The 26338-nt window shown below is 35.3% G+C and overlaps 1 protein-coding gene across 2 annotated transcripts in view; it reads right to left on the bottom strand.

The window, feature by feature from the left end:
- Positions 1 to 26338, bottom strand: part of MICU2 (mitochondrial calcium uptake 2) — a 173599-nt gene that overhangs the window by 48804 nt on the left and 98457 nt on the right. The window contains exons 5-7 of one of the 2 annotated variants that reach the window (XM_027590155.2): positions 25790 to 25837; positions 24326 to 24408; positions 183 to 248 (exon numbers count right to left, since the gene is read on the bottom strand). In XM_027590155.2, coding sequence (XP_027445956.1) covers positions 183 to 248; positions 24326 to 24408; positions 25790 to 25837 — 197 coding nt within the window. The remainder of the gene's footprint in view (positions 1 to 182; positions 249 to 24325; positions 24409 to 25789; positions 25838 to 26338) is intronic. The other variant, XM_027590156.2, reaches the window with a different exon arrangement.

Raw genomic sequence — 26338 nt, 5'->3', positions numbered from 1 at the left:
ACATACCCTTGTGAACCTTTTGAAGTCTGGACCATGTGAATGTAGCACATCTATTCAAAATATTTAGAAAAATGAAGTTACTGATAATTTTCCCAACTATATGTGAATATTTATTTGACAAACAATAGAGAAACTACTGTAAATATCATCTGTCTGGGAATATTTAGTTTATTTGCACATACCTGGCATTCTGTTTCATTAGCTATTGTTGTCTTCAAGTCATCTTGTTTACTTATGATCTTCTGTAGCTAAAAAAATAGCAAACATGAATTCAGCTGTGTGACTACTGGACTGTTCAAAATAGCCTACGAAACAGATGCTAAGTTTTCATTATAAAATATATACTAACTGTTAAATATTAACTTAAATTCTTTCTGCATTATAGCTAATATTGTTACTTATTTTTTCTTAAATCATGTAAGAATCATAGGAGTACTTACATTATTACAATTTGAATCATTTTTTTTCTCCTAAGAAAGCTAGTTTACTTAATACACACATATTCCAAAGACATTACTCTACAAAAACTTCATGATTATCCTCACTCTTCAAGAGAATTTTGATTCATAATTAATTTTTTGTATCATCAATAGTTTATGGCCACATTTTCAAGTACATAGCTTTTTTTTTTTTAACGGGGGGTTAGAGAAAGAGGGAGAGAGAATTTTTTTTTTTTTTTTTTTTTAGAAAGAGAGAGAGAGAGAGAGAGAGAATCTTTACGCAGGCTCTACACCCAGAGTGGAGCCTGACTTGGGGCTTGATCTCATAACTCTGAGATCTGACCTGAGTGGAAATCAAGAGTTGGTTGCTTAACCGATTGAGTCACCTAGGTGCCCCTCAAGTATATAGCTCTTCAAAAGCTACTTATACCATATAAAAATGGTTTTCTTCCCCTTATGCATTTATAAAGCATCACAATAAATTTTTTAAAAGATTTTATTTTATTTATTTATTTGAGAGAGTGAGAGAGCATGAGAGAGCAGGAGCAGGGTGAGGGGCAGGGGGAGAGGCAGAGAATCCAAAGCGGACTCTGAGCTGAGCCTGGAGCCCCAAATGGGCCTTGATCTCACAACCCTGAGATCCTGACCTGAGCTGAAACCAAGAGTTGGATACTTAACCAACTGAGCCATCCAGGTGCCATAAGCATCAAAATAATTTAAAAACCTACATTTCTGCCAATTATAAAATTGTCAATAGTGCTCTGAGGCTGAATACATTTAAAAACCTACCTTTCAGGGTCATTTGTACCAATCCTCATATGGAAAGCAAATTAAAAAAAAGTTTTTAAAATATTAAATGTACACAAAATCTGAAACTTTAGATTCAAATGAATTAGGAGACAAACCTTCACTCATTTTTTTTCCTAGGCTACTTCTTTATTAATAGTTTGAAAATTGCTCCAACTAAATTCCAAATTAATTATCTCAAGTTTGGCTGCCCCTATTGTGTTTGTTTTAGGCAATGGTTTATTTCTAGTTCTCTTAGTCCCTCAAACTTTTCCACATCTCCCCCACAATTATTTTAAGGAAAAAGTGTTGAGAAGTTTTATATTTGTTTTATCCTTATTTTTTAAGTTGACAAATATATAATGCCAAGTTCAATACCTTTCTACCCTTGCTTACTGTTGTCTCCTTTAAAAATTTTTATGATGGAAAATTTCAAACATAGCAAAGTGAAGAGAACTCTGTAATAAACCACACAATCTTCAGCTTCAACTTATCAGTATTCTGCCATTCTTGGTTTATTTATCCTACCCATTCCCAGTTCCTTCTCAATTATTATTTACAGCTCTTGAGGAAAAATTTATATACACTAAATGTACAAATCATAGCCATACAGTTTTGACAAATGGAAATACCTGAGTAACCCATCCTCCTATCCTGGAATAGAACATTTCTATTTTCTCAAAAGTTCTTTTTGTCCCTTCCCAGTCAATCCTTTCTCTCTGCATCCTCACAAAGAGAACAACAGAGTTCTAGTTTCTTTTCCCCATTAAATGAGTTTCACTTAGTTTAAAAATTCAAATAAATTATATCAAATGGTATGTATTCTTTTGTGCTATCATCTACTCTGCATAATGGTTTTGAGATTCATTCATGTTTGCATATAAGTAGTCTGTTCTTATTTATTGTTGAGCTGTATCGCACTGTATAAATATATCACTATTTATCCATTCACTTGTTGAGAGATGTTTGCACTGTCTCTAGTTTTTGACTACTGTTGAATCAAGCTACCATAAATTTTTTTTTCAGCTTTACTGAGGTATACTTAATATACTAAAAATTGCATACATTAATGTATACATTTTGATGAGTTTGGACACATGCATACATCTGAGATACACTAAGGTAATAAACATATCCATCACCTCCAAAAGATTTGTGTTTTCTTTTTCCTTTGGTGTAAGAACACTTAGCATGTGATGTACCTTCTTAAGTTTTTAAGGGTACAACACTGTACTCTTAACTATATGTACTATGTTGTACAGCAGATCTCTGCCATAAGCTTTCTTATATAATTCTGTTTTTTTGTGGACATATCTTAATATTTCTCTCAGATGAATTCCTAGGAAGGGAACAATTAAGTCCTTCTTAATTTTAAATTATTAAGTTGTTGAGTTCTTTATATATTCTGGATACAAGTCCTTTGTCAGATACCTGCTTGGAAAATATTTTCTCCCATGCTATAGTTTGCCTACTCATTTTCTTTTCTTTTCTTTTCTTTTTTAAGATCTTATTTATTTGAGAGAGAGAGACACAGCAAGAGAGGGAACACAGGCAGGGGGAGTTGGAGAGGGAGAAGCAGGCTTCCTGCTGAGCAGGGAGCCCGATGCGGGACTCGATCCCAGGATCCTGGGATCATGACCTGAGCCGAAGGCAGACGCTTAACAACTGGGCCACCCAGGCGCCCGCATATTCATTTTCTTAACGGGTCTCTGAATGAATAAAAGTTTTTGATTTGGATGAAGACTAACTTAATTTTTTTCTTTCGTGGTTATTGCTTAGTGCCTTAAGAAACTCTGAATATCCTAGATCCTGAGTATATTCTCTTATGGTTTTTTCCCCCAGAAACTTAATGGTTTTAGTTTTTATGTTTAGACCTATAATCCATCTCAAATACATTTTTATAGACACATCTTGCTTTATTGCACTTTGTAGATACTGCATTTTTTATTTATTTTTATTTTTTTTTAAAGATTTTATTATTTATTCATGAGAGACAGAGGAGAAGAGAGAGAGAGGGAAAGAGAGAGAGAGAAGCAGGCTCCCAAGGAGCAGGGAGCCCGATGCGGGACTTGATCCCAGGACCCTGGGATCATGACCTGAGCCGAAGGCAGACGCTTAACCATCTGAGCCACCCAGGCGCCCCGATACTGCATTTTTTAAAATTGAAGATTTGTGTCAATCCTGTATTGAGCAATGCTCTTGGAATCATTTTCCCAGCAGCATTTTTTTTTTTAAAGATTTTATTTATTTATTTGAGAGAGAGAGAATGAGAGATAGAGAGCATGAGAGGGAAGAGGGTCAGAGGGAGAAGCAGACTCCCTGCTGAGCAGGGAGCCCGATATGGGACTCGATCCCAGGACCCTGGGATTATGACCTGAGCCGAAGGCAGTCGCTTAACCAACTGAGCCACCCAGGCGCCCCTCCCAGCAGCATTTGTTCACTTTGTGTCTCTGTGTCACATTTGGTAATTCTTGTAATATTTCAAGCTTTTTCATTATTTTTATATTTGAACTGCTGCAATCTCATGATAAAACTTTAATGGATTAAGAATTACTTCTTATGAATAAGCACAGAAAGTGGTTTCTTGAAATGGAATCCACTCCTGGAGAAGATTGTTGAAATGACAACAAAGGATTTAGAATATTACATAAACTTAACTGATAAAGGAGTCAGCAGGGTTTGAAAGGATTGACTCCAATTTTGAAAGAAGTTCTACTGTGGGTAAAATGCTATCAGACAGCATCATATGCTAGAGAGAAATCATTTGTGAAAGGAAGATTCAATCAATGAGGCAAACTCCACTGTCTTAAGAAATTGCCACAATCACCCCAACTTCCAGCAACTACCACCCTGATCAATCAGTAACCATAAACATTGATACACGACCCTAAAAAAGATTACCACTCACTGAAAGCTCAGGTGATGGTTAGCCATTTTTTAGCAATAAAGTATTTTTTAATTAAAGTATGTGCACTGGTTTTTCAGACATAATGATACTGCACACTTAACAGACTATGGTATAGTATAAACGTAACTTTTATATGCACTAGGAAACCAAAAAATTCATTTGACTCGCTTTATTGTGGTGGTCTGGAACGAAACCCGTGGTATCTCCAAGTTATGCCTATATATGCTTTGAGGCAGGGGTTATAACTAATTTTTGTTTTTCATATACATATCCAATTGTTCTAGTGTCATTTATTGAAAAGAGTTTTCTTTTCCTATGTACTGAGTTGGGTGATTTTATTGAGAATTAAGTAACCATGTATGGATTCTTTATTATCTTCCACTGATCTATTTACCCATCCTTAGATCAATATCACAGTGTTACTATCACCGTAGCTTTGTGGTAAGTCTTAAAAGTCGGGTAGTGTGAGTTATCCAAATTTGTTCTTTTTCTCAAGATTGATTTGAGTGTTCTAGGTCCCCTGTTTTTACATATACACTTAAAAATCAGTTTGTTAATTTCTACAAAAAAAGCCTGCTGGGATTTTGCTTGGGAAGTTAAATCTTTAGACCAATTTGGGAAGAAATGACATCTTAACACTACTGAATCAGGGCGCCTGGGTGGCTCAGTTGGTTAGGCGACTGCCTTCGGCTCAGGTCATGGTCCTGGAGTCCCGGGATCGAGTCCCGCGTCGGGCTCCCTGCTCAGCGGGGAGTCTGCTTCTCCCTCTGACCCTCTTCCCTCTCGTGCTCTCTATCTCTCATTCTCTCTCTCTCAAATAAATAAAAATAAAATCTTAAAAAAAAACACTACTGAATCTTTTAACCATTAACATGGTATATTCCTCCATTTATTTAAGTTTCCTTGAATTTCTGTTGGCAATGTCTGAAGTTTCTGGTGAATGCTTCTGTTAAATTTATTTCTACTTACTTTATGTTATTTGATACCATCTAGAGGAGAACTGATTTTATTTTTTAATTTTTAAAATTTTATTATGTTATGTCACCATACCATACACCATTGGTTTTTGATGTAGTGATCCACGATGGAGAACTGATTTTAGTTTCATTTTCCAACTATTTGCTACTAGCATGTAGAAATACAACTGATTTCTCCATATTGACATTCTACATTGAGAACTTCCTAAATTCGCTTTTGGTTCTAGCAGATTTACTTTTCTTGTTGATATCTGTGAATAAGGTCAGATTTACTTCTTCCTTTCCAAGATTTACTTCTTCCTTTCCAATCTTTTTATTCCCCCCACTTGTACTGCTATTAGAATCTTCAGTAAAATGTTGAACAGAAGAGATAAGAGAATATAGCCTTGCCTTGTTTCTGATCAGAAAGGGACAACATTCTGTATTTGATCTGTAGCAGGATGCCATCTTTAAATTTTTTATAGATGCCCTTTATCAAATTGAAAAAGTTCTCTTCAATTTCTACTTTGCTCAGTTTTATTATGAAAGTGCTTATTTTCTTAAATACTTTGTAAGCATGTAGTGATAGGATCATGTTGAACTCTCCTTTATTCTGTTAGTATGATGGATTGCATTAATTGATTTTCAATCTTTAAACAAATTTTGTATTCTTTGCATAAATCTCACTTGATTTTGGTGCATTATTTTATATAGTATATAATGTGTTTTGTTCTGATTAGGTATTTTGTGTCTTTGTTCATGATGAAAGTTGGTCTATAATTTACTTTTCTTGTTAGACCTTTGCCAAGTTTTAGTTATCAGGGATATAAGAGGGAACTGTTCCTTTTTCTTGTATTTTCTGAAAGAGTCTGTGAAAATTTGGCATCTCTTCTTCCTTAAATAACTTGATAGATTTCACCAGTAAAACCATCTGGGCCTGGACATTTCTTTGTGGGAAAGTTTTTGATAACAAATTCAATTCCTTTGATGAACGGCTATTCAGATTTCTATCTCTTGTTAGTTTTGGTAAGTTTTTTTTTAAAGGCATTTGTCCAGTTCATCTGAGTTATCAAATTTACAGTCACATATGAGTAAGCTGTTCACAATATTCCATTTCAATCCTTCTGATATTTGCAGAATCTGTGGTGATATTTCTTTTTCATTTCTAACACTGGTAATTTGGACCCTCTTAAAGTACTAAAATTAGATCCAATACGGAAAATTCTTCAAAATTTATCATCCAGATAACAATTTAAAAATACAAATAGATGTTATCCATAGTGATTGTAAGTTTTTGTACATAATTTTAAAAATTATATTTCTTTTATTATGACATTTAATATAGTTGTTATAATCTTCACATAGTCATTAAATAATTACAAATAAAACAAAGCAAGTAAGATTAGTTCATTGACATGAGAATTTTTTAGGAGGCTTTTTACAACATTGGCTTATTCCAATATGGTGTGGAATTTAAAAGAACAAGGTTCTGTCCTAAAGTTCTGTACAAGTGGGTATGGTGTGAGATAAAGCTTGCCATGTTAAGAAATACCGAATGTTGGCAAGGATGCAGAGAAAAATGAACTCTTGTGCACTGTTGGTAGGGATGTAAACTGGTACATCCACTGTGTAAAATGGTATGGAGGTACCTCAAAAAATTAAAGACAGAAATAACACATAATCCAATAATTCCACTACTGGGTATTCACTCAAAGAAAACAAAAACACTAATATGAAAAGACATATGGACCCCTATTTTTATTGCATTATTTACAATAGCCAAGACACAGAAGCGGCCTAAGTGTCCATCTATAGATGAATTGATAAAGGTATGGAATATTACATAGCCACAAAAAGGGTGAGATCTTGCCATTTGTGATGACCTACAGGATATTAGGCTAAGTGAAATAAGTCAGAGAAAGACAAATATCATATGATTTTAATTGTATGTGGAACCCAGAAATGAATAATGAATAAACAAACAAACAAAAAGCAGAATGAGCCCTATACACAGAACAAATTAATGGTTGTCAGAGGAGAGGTCAGTGGAGTGGGCAAAATGAGTGAAGGTGAGTGAGAGATACAGGCTTCCAGTTTTGGAGTAAGTCACAAACATAAAAGCATAGGGAATATAGTTAATGGTACCATAATAGCATTGCATGGTGACAGATGGTAACTATACTTAGAGTGAGCACAGCATAACACGGAGCTGTTGAAGCACTACATTGTACACCTAAAACTAATGTAACATTGTGTGTCAACTATACTATATTTTTAAAAAATAAGAATAAAAAAAAAACCTTGTCATCTTAAGAGTCTTACCTAAAACATTTTGGTCTGTACTCAGGGAGAGGGTTATAGCAGGTTTTAATGGACTTTGAAGATTAGAGCGCTGTACATTTAGTTCTATAGTAAAAGTTCTGCTTGAAAGAGCATAAACATTTTATACTAGCACAGCTGACCCTTGAAAAACACAGGGGTTGGGGTGCTGAACCTGTGCAGCCGAAAATCCATGTGTAACTTTTGAGTCCCCTAAAACTGAATGACTAATAGTCTATTGCTGACTGAAAGCATTACTGATAACATAAGCATATTTTGTATGTTGACTGTTTTATATACTGTATTCTTAAAGTAAGCTAGAGAAGAGAAAATGTTATTAAGAAAACCATAAGGAAGAGGAAATACATTTACAGTACTGTACTATAAAAATATCTGCGTCTAACTGGACCTGTGCACCTCAAAACCATGTTGAAGGGTCAACTGTATTCTCTTATGCCAAAAGGACTCTCTGGTTTTAAGACAGTTTCTAAAATGGCTGTACATGCTACTGATTGATGATAGCAATATAGTAAGTGCCTATCATGTAATGACAGTGCTGTTCTAAGTGTTGGGAATATAGCAGTTAAGGACAGATAATATCCTTGCTGTCATGAAACTTACATTCTAAATGAGCTAGAGATAACAAATAGTGAACAAATAAGGGAATTTCAAATATGACTAGTATTTCAAAGTATGACAAGACTAAGATAAAATAAAAGTAGGGTAACAGGATTCTGAGACTGCTGGGTATGGATTACTGTTAGATAGGTTTATTCTGTGTGGTTCTTTGTGAGAACAGGACATGTGGGCTGAGATCTGAATGGTAAAAGCTACAGAAGGAATGGGGAAAGGACATTCCAGGCAGAGGGAAGAACAAAGTTTGTGGAAGAAATAGGGATGTTTTGAGAGAAATAGAGAGAAGGTAAAGTGGTCATAATATATAAGGGGTAAAAGAAGAAGGAGGACATATTCACCAAATACAAATTCTATGATTAAAAAAGTACTGCCAAGTTGACTATTTAAATTTATATCGATCCATATTTCCAATTACAGGCTGAAAATGAAGAAATGTATGTAGGATTGATTTAACTTATTTTTGCTTTCAGAATCATGTTAGTTTAAACTCTGAAACAAGAACATATCCCAAATTCAAGAAGAATAAATTCTACTGAAGGCTTTTATATTTACTTAATAATAACACTAGCATGTATATTTGGCATGATAAAATTATATCACTACTATATTAAGAGCACAATCCTAACTGCCAGTATGAAATCAGTGTGAAATAAAAGGACCACCTAAGCAGAAATTCACACTAGTAAACAGACATGTCATTAAGGTATTGTTTAAAGAAACTGCACTAAAACCCTGGCACTTAGCCCAAATAAGCAGATGTGCCATCTATCAAGGTAAAGATTAAATGTATTAACTATTGCTGGCTTTGATCACTGCTATATTGTTTGTTATTATCTGAAAGAAAATAGCTTATACAGATAGTTGCTATTTTACTTGTTCTTGGGATAGAGAAGTAAGCAATTACTTCCACAGTTTCTAGATCTGGGTATTAATAAAACATGAATGTACTGCATAACACAAAAGAAACCAACGGAGGCAATTTATATTTTAGGACATTTCCAAAGAATTTATATTAACATATTTCATCACTACTTTTGTATTTGCTGTTCAAATCACTTTGCTATATCTATGTTTTGGGTATTAAAAGTAATTTTCATTACCTATTCTCATGCATTAGCACTTATGGTAGGAAGAGCAATAAATAAAATTTACTGGACAAACATTCAGATAATCTACAAAACAAAACAAAACAAAAAACCCATGCCCTTTAAATATGTTCTTCTTCTTTTTAAAAAAGATTTTATTTATTTATTTGGCAGAAAGAGACACAGCGAGAGAGGGAACACAAGCAGGGGGAGTGGGAGAGGGAGAAGCAGGCTTCCGGCGGAGCGGGGAGCCCGATGCGGAGCTCGATGCGGGTCTCGATGCAGGGCTCGATCCAGGACCCTGGGATCATGACCTGAGCCGAAGGCAGATGCTTAACAACTGAGCCATCCAGGTGCCCCTAAATATGTTCTTCTAATCTGAGAAGAACTGTTAGGTTTGTTCAATAAAATTTCAAATATAAGATGTTACATATTTAGGTTTCCTAATATAATGACCACAGAAATGAAATAATTATTCAAGTAATTAATGTAAATGAGCTATTACTCTATGCTGTAATTTTTAAAGTTGAGGTCATATATGATCTTACACATATGCAGAATTTAAGAAACAAGAAATGAGCAAAAGGAAAAAAAAAAGAGAGACAAACCAAGAAACAATCTCTTAACACATGATGGTTACCAGAGGGGAGGTGGGTGGGGGCTTGGGGGAAACAGGGGATGGGGATTAAAAAGTACACTTATCATGATGGAAAAAAAATTGAGGTATAATTGACATATGACATATTAATTTCAGGTATACAACATAATGATCTGATATTTATATATGTTATGAAATGATCACCACAATAAATCTAGTTTTCCCCTGTCACCATACTGTTACATAACATGCAAATACAATGTTATTGACTATAGTCACTATGCTATATATCATATACCCATGACTTACTTATTTCATGCCTGAAAGTTTGTACCTCTTGATCTCTTTCTCCCATTTTACTCATCTCCCCTAACCACTCTCCTCTGGCAACCACCAATCTGTTCTCTCCATCTAGGAGTTTTGTTTTGTTTGTTCATGTGTTTTGTTTGTTCATGTGTTTTGTTTTTTTAGATTCCATGTATAAGTAAAATCATATGGTATTTGTCTTTCTCTGACTTAATTCACCAAGCACAAGCATATCCTAAAGGTCCATCCATGTTGACACAAATGGCAAGATTGCCTTCTTTATCATGGCTGAGTAAAACTGCATCACATATACATACAACTTCTCTATCCATTCATCCACTGATGAACATTTCAGTTGTTTCCGTATCTTGGCTATAGTGAATGATGCTGAGACAAACAGCGGGGTACAGGTATCTTTTTGAATTAGTGTTTTCATTTTCTTGGGATACTCAGAAGTAGAATTGCTGGATCATATGATAGTTCTATTTTTAGTTTTTTGAAGATCCTCCATACTGTTTTCCATAGTGGCTGCACCAATTTACATTCCCACCAACAGTGCACAAGAGCTCCCTTTCTCTATATCCTTGCCAACACTTGTTATTTCTTATCTTTCTGATAATAGCCACTCTGACAGGTGTGAGGGGGTATCTCCTTGTGGTTTAGATTTGTTTTTCTGATTAATTAGTGATGTTGAGCATCTTATCATGTGTCTGTTGTTCATCTGTATGTCTTATTTGGAAAAAAGCTTATTCAGATCCTCTGCTCATTTTCTAAAACAGATTGTTTGCTTTTGTTGTGTGTTGAATTGAATGAGTTCTTTACATGTTTTGGATATTAACCTCTTACCAGGTATATGATTTGCAAATATTTTCTCCCAGTCGATTGATTGTCTTTTCATTGTGTTGGTTTCCTTTCCATGCAGAAGCTTTGTAGTTTGATGCAATCCATTTATGCCTTGTTGCCAATGTCTTTGCGGTAAGATCCAAAAAAATATTGCTAAGAGCAATGTCAAGGATCTAACTGCCTATGTTTTCTTCTAGAAGTTTTATAAGTTTTGGTCTTATATTCAAGTCTTTAATCCATTTTTAGTCAATTTTGTGTGTGGTGAAAGAGAATGGTATAGCTTCATTCTTTTGCATGTCGCTGTCCAGTTTTCCCCGTACCATTTACTGAAGAGACTGTCCTTTCCCAATTGTATATTCTTGCCTCCTTTGTCATCATTTAATTGACCACATATGCATGGCTTTATATCTGGGCTCCTTATAGTGTCTCATCGGTCTTTGTGTCTGCTTTTATGCCAATATTATACTGTAGATTTGTAATGGTTTGAAATCAGGCAGCGTGATGCTTCTAGCTTTTTCTTTTTTCAAGATTGCTTTGGCTATTAGGAATCTTCTGTGGCTCCAAACAAATTTTAGGACAGTTCTATTTCTGTGAAAAATGTCGCTGGAATTTTGGTAGGGACTGCATTCAATTTATAGATTGCTTTGGGTAATATGGACATTTTAACAATATTAATTCTTCCAATTCATGAGCATGGAATATTTTTCCATTTATTTGTGCCTTCTTCAATTTCTTTCATTAATGTATTATAGTTTTCAGATTACCAGTCTTTCACCTCCTTGGTTAAATGTATTTCCAGATATTTTATTCTTTTTGATGCAATTTTAAATGGAATTGTTTTCTTAATTTTTCTGATAGTTCATTGTTAGTACATAAAAACACGAACAGATTCCTGTGCATTGATTTTTTTATCCTCAACTTTACTGAATTTGTTTGTTACTTCTGACAGCTTTTTGGTGGTCTTTATGGTTTTTCTATACATAAAATAGTGTCGTTCACAAATTGTGGCAGTTTTGCTTCTTCCTTTCTAATTTGGATGCCTTTCACTTCTTTTTTCTTGCCTAACTGCTCCAGCTAGGACTTCCAGTACTATGTTGAATAAAAACAGTAACCATAGGCATCCTTACTTTATTCCTGATCTTAGTGGAAAACCTTTCAGCTTCTTACCATTAAGCATGATATTGGCTGTGGGTTTGTAATATATGGCCTTTATTATGTTGAGGAAGGGTCTCTCTATACACTTTGTAGAGACTTTTTATCCTAAATTTATGTTGAATTTTGTTAAATGTTTTTTCTGCATCTGTTGAGAGGATTGTATGATTTTTATCCTTCACTTTGTTGATGTGGTATACTATGTTTACTGATTTATAGATGCTGAAACATCCCTGCATCCCTGGAATAAATCCCATTTGAACATGGTATATGTTCTTTTTAATGTATTATTGAATTCAGTTTGATAATATTTTGTTGAGTATTTTTGCAGCTATGTTCATCAGGGATATTGGCCTATAATTTTTTTTTTTTTTTTTTTTTGCGGTGTCCTTGTTTGGTTTTAGTATGAGAATAATGTTGGTCTTTTAAAATAAGTTTGGAAGCATTCCCTCTTCTTTAATTTTTTAAGAGTTTCAGAAGTACAAGTATTAAATGTTCCTTGAGTGTTTCGTAGAATTCACCAGTAAAGCCATCTGGTCCTGGACGTTTGTTTGTTGGCAAGTTTCTGATAACTAATTCAATCTCTGTACTGGAAATTCATCTATTCAGATTTTCTATTTCTTCATGAAGGTAGTATGTTTCTAGGAACTTATCCGTTTATTCTAGTTGTCCAGTTTCATGGAGTATAATTCTTCATAGAAGTCTCTTATGATCCTTTCTATTTCTGTGGTATCAGATGTAACTTCCCTTCTTTCATTTCTGATTTTATTTATTTGAGGATTTTTTTTTCTTGATGAGGCTATCCAAAGGCTTGTCAATTCTGTAGTTCTCTTCAAAGAACCAGCTCTTAGTTTTATTGATTTCATCTACTGTCTTTTTAGTCTCTATTTCATTTCTGCTCTGATTTTAATTATTTTTTGCCTTCAAATTTTGGGTTTCATTTGTTCTTTTTCCAGACCTTTTAGGTGCAAAGTTAGACTGAGATTTTTCTTGTTTCTTAAGAGAGGCCTGTATTGCTATAAAGTTCCTTCTTAGAATTGCTTTTGCTTTATCCCACAGATTTTGTTATGTTTGTATTTTCATTTTCATTTGTCTCAAGGTATTTTTTTTAAATTTTTTTCCAAGGCATTTTTTTAAATTTCTCCTTTAATTTCTTCATTGACCCATTGGTCGTTCAGTAGCATATTGTTCAATCTCTACACATTTGTGATTTTTCCAGTTTTCTTTGTGATTGATTTCTTCTTTAATACCACAATGTCCTGAAAAGATGCTTGATATAATTTCAATCTTCTTAAATTTGAGAATATCCTGGAGAATGTTCCATGTGCACTTAAGAAGAATGTGTATTCTGCTTCTTTTGGATGGAATATCTGTATATATCCATTAAGTCCATTTGGTCTAATTTTTGTTTAAGGCTGATGTTTACTTATTGACCTTCTGTCTGGATGAGCTCTCCACCGATGTAAGTGGGGTATTAAAATCCTCTACTATTACTGTATTGCTGTTGTTTTCTCCCTGTTAATATTTGCTTTATATATTTAGGTGCTTCTATGTTCAGTGTACAAATGTTTTATCTTCTTGCTGGACTGAACCCTTTAACATTATGTAATGCCCATCTTTGTCTTTTATCACAGTTCGTGTTAAGTCTAGTCTATTTTGTCTGATGTAAGTAAAACTACCTAGCTTTCTTCTGGTTTCCATTTGTATGAAATATCTTTTTCCATCTCTTCACTTTTCAGTCTGTTTTAGATGTGAAATGAGTCTCTTATAGGCAATATATAGATGGGTTTTTTTTTAAATAACTCAGTCCATTTATGTTTAAAGTAATTATAGATAGGTACTTACGTACTGCCATTTTGTTGATTGTTTTCTGGCTGTTTTGTAGTTCTTCTTTTGTTTCTTTCTTCTTCTCTTGCTCTCTTCCCTTGTGGTCTTATGCCCTTTTTTAGTGTTATGTTTAGATTCCATTCTCATTGTCTTAATCTACTACAGATTTTTGCTTTGTGGTTACCAAGAGGTTTACACATATCAACCTATATATATATTTTATATTTATATAAATTTTATATTGCTATCAATATATTTTATATCAATCGGAAGTTAAAACTGAATTCTAAAAATTTATATTTTTACTCCCCTCCCCTTGCAGTTTACGTTTTTGATGTCACATTACACATCATTTTATTTTGTATATCCATTAACTAATTGTAGTTATAGTTATTTACTTATTTTTTTTTACTAATTTTTTCTTTTAACCTTCATGCCAGCATTGTAAGTGATTAGTCTATTGTCTTTGTTATATATTTACATTTACCACTGAAATTTTTACTTTTATGTTTTCTTCTTACTAATAAGTTCCCTTTCTTTTCAGATTAAAGAATTCCCTTAAAATTTCTTGTAAGGCCAGTTTAGTGGTAGTGAACTCCTTTAGTTTTTGCTTGTTTTAAAAATTCTTTATCTTTCTGGGATGCCTGGGTGGCTCAGTTGGTTAAGCAGCTGCCTTTGGCTCAGGTCATGATCCCAGGGTCCTGGGATCGAGTTCTGCATCAGGCTCCCCACTCAGCAGGGAGCCTGCTTCTCCTTCTGCCTGTCACTCCTCCTGCTTGTGCTCTCTCTCTGACAAATAAATAAATAAAATCTTAAAAAAAAAAAGAAAATTCTTTATCTTTCCTTCAATTCTGAATGATAACTTCACAGAGTAGAGTATGCTTGGTTCAAAGTTTTTTGCTTTTGGCACTTTGACTATCATGTCATTCCCTTCTGGCCTGTAAAGTTTCTGCTTAAAAATCTGCTGACAGTCCTATGGGGTAAAAATCTGCTGACAGTCCTATGGGGTTTCCCTTGTACATACAAGCTGTTTTTCTCTTGGTGCTTTATGATTCTCCTTGTCTTCAAATTTTGACATCTCAACGATAATCTGTCTTGTGGATACCTTTGGGTTCATCTTATTTTGAACTCTTTGTGCTTCCTGGAACTGGATGTTTGTTTCCTTCCCCAGGTTACTGAAGTTTTAAGCCATTATTTTTTCAAATAAATTTTATGTTCCCTTGATCTCGCACTTCTCTTTGGGACTCCTAAATGCGAATGTTGGTTCTGTTGTCCCATAGGTCCCTTAAACTATCTTTATTTTTTAACATTCTTTTTTCTTCTTTTTGCTGCTTTGTTTGGGTGAGTTCCACTGCCCTGTCTTTCAGATCACTGATCCTTTCTTCATCTAGTCAGCTTTGAACCCCTCTAGCATATTGTCCAGTTCAGTTATGGTGCTCTTCAGCTCTGTGACTTTGTCTGGAACTTTCCTATGTCTTCTGTCTCTGTCGAAGTTCACTCTGTACTCATCCATTCTTCTCACAAGATAGGCAAGCATATTTATGACCATTACTTTAACATTTTATCAGGTAAATTACTTATCTCCATTTCATTAAGGTGTTTTTCTGGGGTTTTATCTTGTTCTTTCATCTGGAACACATTCCTCTGTTTTTTCATTTTGTTTGACTCTGTATTTGTTTCTATGTATGAGGCAAAACAGCTGTATCTCCATCTTGATGGAGTGGTCATAGGAAGACAGGGAATGTGTTTCAATTGCTGTTTATGCAGTACCCTGGGGGTGGTAGCCTGCCAAGAATTGTCTCTTCAATTGTTTCAGTCATGTGGGGCCTAGAAATGCAATGCTCCCTGGCCACCAGAGCCAGGCATTTAACAGGCATCCCTTGTGTGGACTGTACATACCTGTCAATTTGGCATGGTAGGACAAGCCCACTGCTGGGTTTAGAAGGGCTGGGCAATGGGAGAGTGCATGGGTGGGGCAAAGAGCAGTAGCAAGGTGAAATAGGACTGAAAAAATGGTGCTTGTGAGCACCTCCATTATTGAGAGAGTTCTACAAGACCCGTGATCCTCCAGCAGATGCTTTAAGATTAGCCAATGAATTTCCTTCACATATGGCCTAAGCACTTTTTAACCTGATGCTTAAATACTGAATCTAAGGGTGAGTCTGTGTATGAGTCCATTAAGACTAGAATCTCAGTTTTCTACAGCCCTTTGGGTCTCCTGGATGTAAGCCCCATTGGTTTTCAAAGTTGGTTATTTTGGGCCTCATCTCTCCAGTGTAACTTCCAAGAGTTGGAGTTGGGATGCCTGATGTGGGGCTTGAACCCCTTATTCCTCAGGAATACATTCTTATTTGTAAGATCCCTCCCACTTGTGGGTTACCATGCTAGGGGTAAGTTTTTTTTTTTTGTAAGAACACATCTCTAACTCTCTTATCTGTTTCCATATGGCCTTTTTATCCTGTGGTGTGGAGGAGCTGTTCAACTAGTTTTCAGGCCTTTTTCAGAGAGAACTGATCCATATGTAGCTACAGAATTGGTGTATACATGGGAGGAAGTGAGTTTAGGGTCTTTCTACACCCCCATCTTCTCCATGTTGTTATTTTAAATTGACTGTATCATGCTTCATGAGTTATCAAGTTTACTGTTTTATTTCTATGATCAGCATAAAGAACCTTGTATCAGCTTAGAAGGTTGACCTTTATAATCTGACACTTAAAAAAAAAATCAGCGGCATATCCTAACATGCTTTTATTCTTATTTTCTTAATTTATGAGTTGATCATCTAAGAAATTTCCAAACATTTAAGGAAAAAATTGTCGTATTCAGAAAGTGTTCCATAAATTCAGCATGTTAAGTAATTTTGAGAAAAAGTATCTGAAAACTTTTAAAGTAGATATGCTCAACAATTTCAGGGATAGAGGCTGTATATGCAGTAAAAGAGTCATGCCTAGGCTCATGCCTAGGCTCCAGGAAACTCTATGTTTCAGTGTGAGAAGAGACCTGAAGATGATAAAGAGAAGAACAACATGCCCTCTATTGCCTTTTTCAGTTTCATGTTCAGTGTCTCCTTTACAGGCTTTGTCTATTCAGACTTGATTATCATCAAATATTAGAATAGTGAAACAGAACTTTGGTTTGGTAACTATGACAGTGATATAACCAGAGGCTCTATTACGTCCACTTTATAAAATTACCTCCAACTTTACGAATAAATCTAGGGAGGTATATATCGTGGATAAAGTACTTCTAAGATTTGGTTCCCTATGCTTTGTGACTGCTAGAAATAAAAGCAGAAATTTCATCCAGGTCTAAGGGAATTATAGTTTGTGCACACTCTAACAGTTTAATTTGCATAATAGAATTTTACCTTCATGTAGAATACCCTTTCATAATTATTAGCCTCAACTTGAATAACAATCTTAACTATATCCTTTTCTTATACCTGAGGTAGATGGAGTTAGGTAGGATGTAATGGTACCTTATGACTTATCACGCTGGTATTTCAGGTCCTACTTGTGCAGACAGATAGGTTTTCTACCTTAAACTAGTATCAAATTAATTTCCTTTCTTAAACATCACGCATCTCAGAAGAGTAATTTTTTTCTACTGCCATTGATTTTGCATTTTTTACCCACTCCTCTTTAGCCTTTTGCTCTGTGGCACTGGTCTCTACTACTCTTTTCAAAGTGCTTCTGAAATGGTTCCCAAAGACCTACAAAATTTAAGGAGTTTTCTACTCTGTCGCTATCCTACTTGATTACTTTTAAAGAGTTGGATATTAACTTCCTCACTGTTGCTGTTTTCTTCCCTAGATTCCACTATCCTGCATTCTCTGGGCTTTCTTCTTACTTCTCTGGTACTCTGCTCCTTCTCAATTTCATTCTTTGGCTTCTCAGTCTCATTTTGACCCCTTGAATGCAACCTGTTTTCCAAGACTCTGATCTTATCCCTCTTCAATCTACATTCTACCCTTTAGGTCACATACTCTCATGACTTAATTATCACCTCTATCAGGATGCTTCCTAATCCTGGCTACATTCTTATCTCCAGACAGTTGCTTGTTACACTCATCTACCACTACAGGGAGTCCCAACAGCTTATAAAGGTCAACATTTCCAAGCTCAGAGTTAAGGTCTTTTTCAACCCAGTCCTCCTTTGCATTCTCCTTCAAATGAGGCAGGCTAACATTGAGGAAAGAGCAGGGCTTTAGAACTCGATGGACTTGGAATCAAATCATGGCTGCAATACTGACTACATACCAATTTTCTCATCTTTAAAATGGGGATACTATAACTTAACCTTGTAGGCTGCTGTAAAGATTTAATAATGTAACATTATGTTATACATAACCAATCCTCAATAAGACGTAGTCTTATTTTCTCTTAGATCAGTTAGTACTATCATTATTCCTAGTTAGGCTGGCTGGAAAAAGGAGTGACCACTGATTTCTCCTTTTCCCTCATCTCTCCAATCCTGCCAGAAACCAGGTTCTACAGAGCCTATTCCATAGCATGTCTCAATTACATTTTCTACTTTTCACTCACAGTTGTAAATTGGACTATTTTGAAGCTTAACAAACTTCCTGCCTCTTCTCTATTAATTCACTTTTCATACTGTGGTCAGAGATGAATTTTTGAACACTGAAGCGCTATTATTTCCAGAACTGCCTGCTGATTTCTCCTGACAGCAGTGTACAGTTCACATTTGGGGATTCTGCCTCTTAGGTGTCTCTGTTCACATTCCAACCACACAAGAACAACAACAATGCTTTTACAGTGGTCTATATTTTATAAAGTTTGTTTCCCCAAGAGACCATTAATAATGGTTATTTAATCACTGTTGATGCTAAATAGAGCAATATGGTTATTTTTGCTTTCCTGAGCCTGAATGAAATGGAATTTGAAGACAAATTTATGATGACTATCTTGTATTTCCTTTCCTGCTTGCTTTTTGAGTATTTTTTAACCTGAGGTCCTGAGTAAGAGCCATGATATCTGGAAATGCTTTTTTTTTTTTTCTTTTCCATTTTGTCTATTCACAAGTACCTTCAACTTCTCGGCAGAATTTCAGGCTTCTTTCATAAATTAGTTGCTCTACAATGGTAAACTTTATCCATACTACTGCTTTGGTAACAAGCAGATTTGCTAACGTTTATTCACAATGACGTAACAAAACAATTTCTAGTTTTTCAAACCCATATCTCTTACATATAACATGTTTGAATCCATGAAACCTTCCAAATATTCTTTAAGCAGTCATATAGTAGTTTTCTCTATAGCTTTCTGTTACTTTTAACTTCTACCACTTTGAGAAAGTGAATCCTGTAAAATTACTACCTGTTTTTCTGAACAGTAAGTGAAACTTGATGTATCCAGAGGTATACTTCAGGCAACTTCAATCCTCTGGAACTCTCCAGCTTTCTTATTTAAGTTGCAAACCCACAAGAAAGATCTTTTTCAGCACTTGAAACAACTGTCATGAGGGACATGTAATAAAATATTTATGAAGATTTCTCAGAATTTATAGTCTTATATATTCTAAAGCAGTGCTGTCCCACAGAAATATAATAGAGCTACATAAGTCATTTTAAGTTTTCTAGTAGCCACATTTAAAAAAGTAAAAAGAAACAGATCAACATGAATTAATATCCCAACATTATTACTTCATCATGTATTCAAGATCAACTGTTCATTCTCACTGATACCAGTGATAACGAACTAGTATTATTCCTAACAATGAGGACAAAAATCAGAAATACAAATTAAAAGCATGAAAGTCTAAGGCCATTCAGTGTAAGGGTAAGTAATAGACTCTAAAATCTAACTAATTTAATAGACTCTAAAAATCTAACTAGCCCATCACTATGAAACTGACCTTCATAATGATAATCCTAAACTGTCAAAAAATAGAGGATAAATTATGCACATTATAACACTTTGAAAAGACAGGGAAATATATATATATATATTCTTGGAGGGCTTATCAAAAAGAGTTACAAATGTTAAAAGTTTAATCCTGTTAAAAGGGTAAACCTCAATTTAAAAAATCACATTTATATAAAACATTTCATTGTCTGATACTGCCAACTAAGTATTAATGTTACTCCTATAAATTCTGACCTCTGTCATAACAGGTTTCAGCAAGATGTCTTCCTCAGTTTGTGTTGGAAAATTTGTTATTTTATGGCTTTATAGACTTTGATCATTAATCCTTCTAGTATGTTAATAGTCCACAAGTCCTATCTATTTCCAGTTGCACTGGGATATAACTGACATAAGGTGTACAAGTATGATGGTTTGACTTGCATGTATTCTGAAATGATTACTGCAGTAAGTTTAGTTAGTATCTATCATCTCATACACATACAATAAAAAGCAAAAGCAAAAAAAAAAATGTTTTCTCCTTGTCATGACAACTCCCAGGAGTTACTCTTTCAACCACTTTCCTCTGTATCACACAGCAGTGTTAACTATGGTTGTCATGTTGCACATTACACTCCTAGTACTTATTTATCTTCTAACTGGAAGTTTGTATCTTTTGATCACCTTCCTATGCCCACTCCCTGCAACCCTGCCTCTGATAACTACAAATCTGATCTCTTTTTCCATGAGCTTGGTTTTTTGTTAGAGTTCACACAGAAGTAAGACCATACAGTAATTGCCTTTCCCCGAGTCCCATTTTTTAAAGATTTATTTGAGAGAGACCGTGCGTGCGTGTGTGCACGTGACCACAGCGGAGGGCCAAAGGGAGAGGGAGGGAGAGAGAGAGAGAGAGAGAGAGAATCTTAAGCAGACTCCATACTGTGTGCAGAGCCCAGTGCAGGGCTTGATCCCATGATCCTGAGATTGCGACCTGAGCTGAAACCAAGAGTTGGACAATTAACTGACTGAGCCACCCAAGCACCCCACCACGAGTCCCGTTTTTTCCCCCGTGAGTCCTATTTTTAAAATGGGTCCCCAGAAAGAAGCTTCTCACCTCCCATTATTTCAGTTCTGTATGTTTCATGAAGTGCCCCTAACCACACAAAAATCCAAAGGTATCTGTTTTGGTGTGAGGGTATATTTTCTACGTGTTTTAGGATACTTTCTGGAATTTTATACCAACATACTGATCTGAAATATTGAGGCTAGTCTACAGTTATGCTGAACTCACTACGTTCTAGATATTCCAGAATTCAATTTCCTATATTGTATAATGGGTTCTTTTTCCTTAAATAAAATGTAAGAAAACTTAACCAGCTTCCACATAACCAATTCAGTGATTAATCAATGCTCCCTGCTCCTCCTGTAGAACTCCATGACAGATATTCACAGAAAGCTCTTCGCAAATCTCAAGAATGCTTGCACACTCCTGCTCTCAGCTAAGCTCAATGTTTGCTAAGTCTTTTGTGTTTCCAAACCAATTATACATTGCACTTGTTACTGTAATTACTTAATTTTATTAAATATTACTGTGAAGTAATAAGGTTTTCTGGAAACACCAGAAAGCTGGAGAAGTTTGTTTTTTAAAGATTTTATTTATTTATTTATTTGAGAGAGACAGAGAGAGAGCGTGAGCAAGCGCACAAGTAGGGGGAGTGGCAGAGGGAGACGGAGAAGCAGGCTCCCTGCTGAGCAGCGAGCCCAATGAGGGGCTCAATCCCAGACCTCTGGTATCACGACCTGAACCAAAGGCAGATGCTTAACCAACTGAGCCACCCAGGTGCCCTGCTGCAGGAGAAGTTAACTACATGGGGACACTGGGACATTGGTCTTCCTTTGTGGCTTAGGTGAGAATGTAGCTTCAAAGACAAGTAAATTTGGTGAAAAATCAGAAGAGCCTGAAATGGAAGCATTAAGCACAGAGACTGTGTAAATTTTTTTTCCTGAATGGTGATATAAACTGCAAATATAAAAGCATAAAATTTAGTCTCTTGGATCTGCCAATACCCTGAAATATGTGAGCCAGTACCACCTGCAGCTGCCAGATCCCATTAGAAACTGCAATGTCAAGGAAAGCACGACGGGATATCCTACACCTGTTCTGTTCTGATGGAAAGCTTGATTCTTTGAGTTTATGAGCCTTGGTTAAACATGGGGGAGAGGGTGATGGTGGTGGTGGTGGTGTGTGTGTGTTCCACTCGCAATAATGCAAATATTTATATCAATGAAAAATGAGTCTGAAAAGAGTTGCTTCAGTAAAAAAGGAAGGAGGAATACTTTAGAGTTATTAAGGCACACTGCTAAAGAAAAAAGTTGCTTCTAATTAGGGTAAGACTGTAAAGAGTGGGAAAAATCACAAAGATCTTGAAGGATGCTACATTCAGACTGCTTCAGACCTGTCTTTACATTTTTTCTGGATTTAAAGAAAACAAACTGGAAAATGCAGATGATAAATTATGGACATACACAGGCAAGAAAAACAGGTAATTTCAATCAGTGGCTCCACTTGAAAGAAAAGACCTTGGTTCTGGGGCACCTGAGCGGCTCAGCTGGTTAAGCGTCTGCTTTGGCTCAGGTCATAATCTCGGGGTCCTTGGATTGAACCCCGCGTCGGGCTCTCTGCTCATGAGAAAGTCTGCTTCTCCTTTCACACTCTCCCTCTGTGCATGCGCACACTCTCACTCTCTCTCAAATAAATAAAATCTTAAAAAAAAGAGACCTTGGTTCTAAAATGGATGTGCATTTATTTAATTAAAATGTCTGTTATTCAGGTATCTTTATTTTTAAAAATTATTCTCCCTTTAACAGATTATTTAAATTAATTGAACTACTGATAGTGGCCACATTGAGTAAGATGGGTTCTACTACACTTTAAGCTAAAACACAGAACTGCATCTGCTACTTTATTGTCCACTCACATAGATGTTCATGTCATTTACCTTAGTTTCCCCCACACGCTTAGATTTATATACTCTTTATACCCTCTTCCAGATAATTTCTAAAATGTTAAATAAGCCTACTTTTTATTGGATCCCACTGTTCTATAAATTGATTCTCTGGTTAGAACCTTTTGCTATGTCATTTGTTTCTAGTCTTTGAGACAGTTTCTTGTATATAAAAACCAAATATCTCAGTAATTAAATTGGCAAAGCCTGTGGAATGAAACCTTGTCAAAGGTGTTTACTGAGGTATAATTCATATACGATAAAATGCACTTGTTTAAATATACAGTCTGATGAGTTGTAACAAATTTATATACCCATGTCACTACCATCCTAATCAAGGTCTAAAATATTTCCAGCACTTCAGGAGGTTCCCTCATGGAAACTCATCAATTTGCAGTCAATTCCTTACTCCCTCTCAGCCCCAGGCAACCAATGATCTGCTTTCTGTTAGTATAGATATGTTCCTTTTCTAGAGTTTCATATCAAAGGAATCACACTGTATGTACACTTTTTCCTTCACTTAGATTCATCCATTTTGTTGTACTTACTGGTAATTTGTTCCTTTTTATTTCTGAGTAGTATTCTATCGTATGGATACAATTTGTTTACCTAGTCACTTGAACACTTAGGTTGTTTCCAGTTTGGGACTATTATGAATAAAATTGTTATGAATATTCCCATACGGGTCTTTGGGTGAACGTATGTTTTCTTTTCTTTGACTAAATACATGGAAGTGGAACTGCCACATCATATGCTGAGTATACATTAAGAAGCTGCCAATTTTGTTTTCCAAAATGTGTATATCATTTCACATTCCCACCAGCAATATAAGAGAGATCCATTTGCTTCACGTCTCAAAGTCTTTTTTAAAAAAAGTCATAAAGTAGTCATTTATGTATGTAATGAGTAATTATCAATGGTAGTTCTAAGAAGTTAGTATGTACCAAGTGCTGTTATATATTTATCTACATGTTCTATTTTTTTCTCCACAAAACACTCTAATACATTAAAAACATTTAACTCTGGCACATACCCAACAGTTTATGTGCAGAGGTATTTTTTAATATTACCATCAACATTCTTGGAATGGAGTTAAATTTACTGGTTTTATGTCCTAGAGTTGTCTTGGAAACGTATTTTCATTTCAACAGATTTTCAGCTTTTCAAATATTAGCTTTAGCAGATTCCTGGAAAATCTGCACCCATTTATACCTATGTGTAGCTTTTTCATTTTCCCCCCTATTCTTTATGAAGGCTTAAGTTTTAATTTTTCTTACTCCTTTATTGGGGGTAGGGGTGTGTAAGAATAATTCTGAACATATCTATGAGGCCCTTTCTACTGTATTATCTGCAGAAATCATAAAAATAAAACCCTAAAAAGTATAGATGCATAAGGTCATTTCTCCCATAGGAATATTATGCTCTGTTCCTTAACAGTTTCCTTTGTTGTAATATGGAAAATTTAACACTTCTGAATATATGAATGATTTCTTGACATTTCATATGTAAGCAGTGGATATAATTTTAATTTTTATGGAAATGTAAAATCACACAAGCATCTAAATGTTTTATGATAAACTAAAAATAAGTAGAATCTGCTTACCTTAAAAAATTCCTTTTTCTCAACCATCTCATTACCATCTGCATCCAGCATTTTAAAAGCAACATGAAACCCAGTATGAGGTTCTGCAATTAAGTGAAAAGTGAAGTTATTTAAATGTTGGTGAAATGCAAATTACTTATGATCTATAAGTCTTCAAATTTGAAAAAAACTTCTAGAAACTATATATAAGTGCCTAAACAGATAAAAAAATGACCTTTTCTTATTATAATAATTTTCAAAGGCTGATATATTTTCACAGCTGTGCTGTTCTACTATTAAGTGCTCTGCTTTTCAAAGCAAAATTAATTTGAGAACTTATTTCTTTAACTCTACCAGGGGCTTTCCTATATTCTTATAGTAACTTGGCTATTTTCATACTGATTATTACTCTTTATTTCCCTCAGAGTTGGGTTTTTAAAAAATTTTTTATTTTGAAATAATTTTAGACCTAAGAAATGTTGTAAATATAGTATAGTGAGTTCTCATATAGTCTTCAGCCAGCTTCCTCTAATGTTAACATCTTCTACAACTACAGTATCATTGTCGAAACTAACAAATTAACACTGGTAATAGCATTTTAAACTGAACTACAGACTTTATTTGGATTTCAAGTTTTTCCACTAATGCTATTTTTTCTACTTTAGGATCAAATACAAGAAACCATGGCTCAGTTGGTTAAGCGACTGCCTTCAGCTCAGGTCATGATCCTGGAGTCCCGGGATCGAGTCCCGCATCAGGCTCCCTGCTCGGCAGGGAGTCTGCTTCTCCCTCTGACCCTCCCCCTCTCATGTGCGCTCTCTCTCTCTCATTCTTTCTCTCAAATAAATAAATAAAATCTTTAAAAAAAAAAAGAAACCATGTTGCATTTAGTTGTTAGGTCTCCTTACTCTGCTCCAAGTTGTGAAAGTTTCTCATTCTTCCCTTGATTTTCATGACCAGTCTTAAGAGTACTGATTAGGAATTTTGAAGAATGTCTGATAAGGGTTTTTTAACATGTGAAGGTTAAGTCTGATTCTCTTCTGTTCAACAAGTCTTTTAAGGAGAGAGTTATGGGGAGCCACAGTACAAAGGAAGTACAAGGGCTAATCTAATCCAACAGTATCATTTTGTTGATACAGAAACTAAGGTAGCATGAGAGACTATGGACTCTGAGAAACAAACAGGATTCTGGGGTGGGGGAGTGGGGGGATGGGTTAGCCTGGTGATGGGTATTAAAGAGGGCATGTATTGAATGGAGCACTGGGTGATATACGCAAACAATGAATCATGGAACACTACATCAAAAACTAATGATGTATGGTGATTAACATAACATAATGAAATAAAAGTAAAAAAAAAAAAGAAAGAAACTAAGGTAGCAATAATGTTTTAATGATAAAGACATAAATACCAAACTTCCAAAACCTTGTTTGGTAAGAATAGAGAATTCCACATGATCACTGAGAAAAACTTTGGGGTACTTACTAGTGAGGATTGTAAGCAAGAAAAGATACTCAGTATACGAAATTAGTCCTGAAAGAGATAAAATAAAAACATCAGAAGGTAAGTTTTAGAAGGTTTAGAAGTAATCATATATAGGGGTGCCTGGGTGGCTCAGTTGGTTGAGCAACTGCCTTCGGCTCGGGTCATGATCCCAGGGTCCTGGGATCGAGCCCCACATCGGGCTCCCTGCTCAGCGGGAAGCCTGCTTCTCCCTCTCCCACTCCCCCTGCTTGTGTTCTCTCTCTCTCTGTCAATTAAATAAATAAAATCTTAAAAAAAAAAAAAAGAAGTAATCATATATAGATACTATATGGAAACTTCACCTAATTAAAAACACACACATTTTGGGGCACCTGGGTGGCTTGGTTGCTTAAGCGTCTGACTCCTTCTGCTCAGGTCATGATCTCAGGGTCATGAGATCAATCCCTGTGTCTGGTGCTGGGCATGGAGCCTGCTTAGGATTCTCTCTCCCTCTGCCCCTCCCCCCTCACAAAAGCGGGGGGATAAAAACACACACATTTTTACTTTAAT

The sequence above is a fragment of the Zalophus californianus genome, chromosome 3 (assembly GCF_009762305.2).
Source record: "Zalophus californianus isolate mZalCal1 chromosome 3, mZalCal1.pri.v2, whole genome shotgun sequence".
Classification (NCBI taxonomy): Eukaryota; Metazoa; Chordata; class Mammalia; order Carnivora; family Otariidae; genus Zalophus; species Zalophus californianus.
This window is presented reverse-complemented; position numbering and strand designations above follow the sequence as displayed.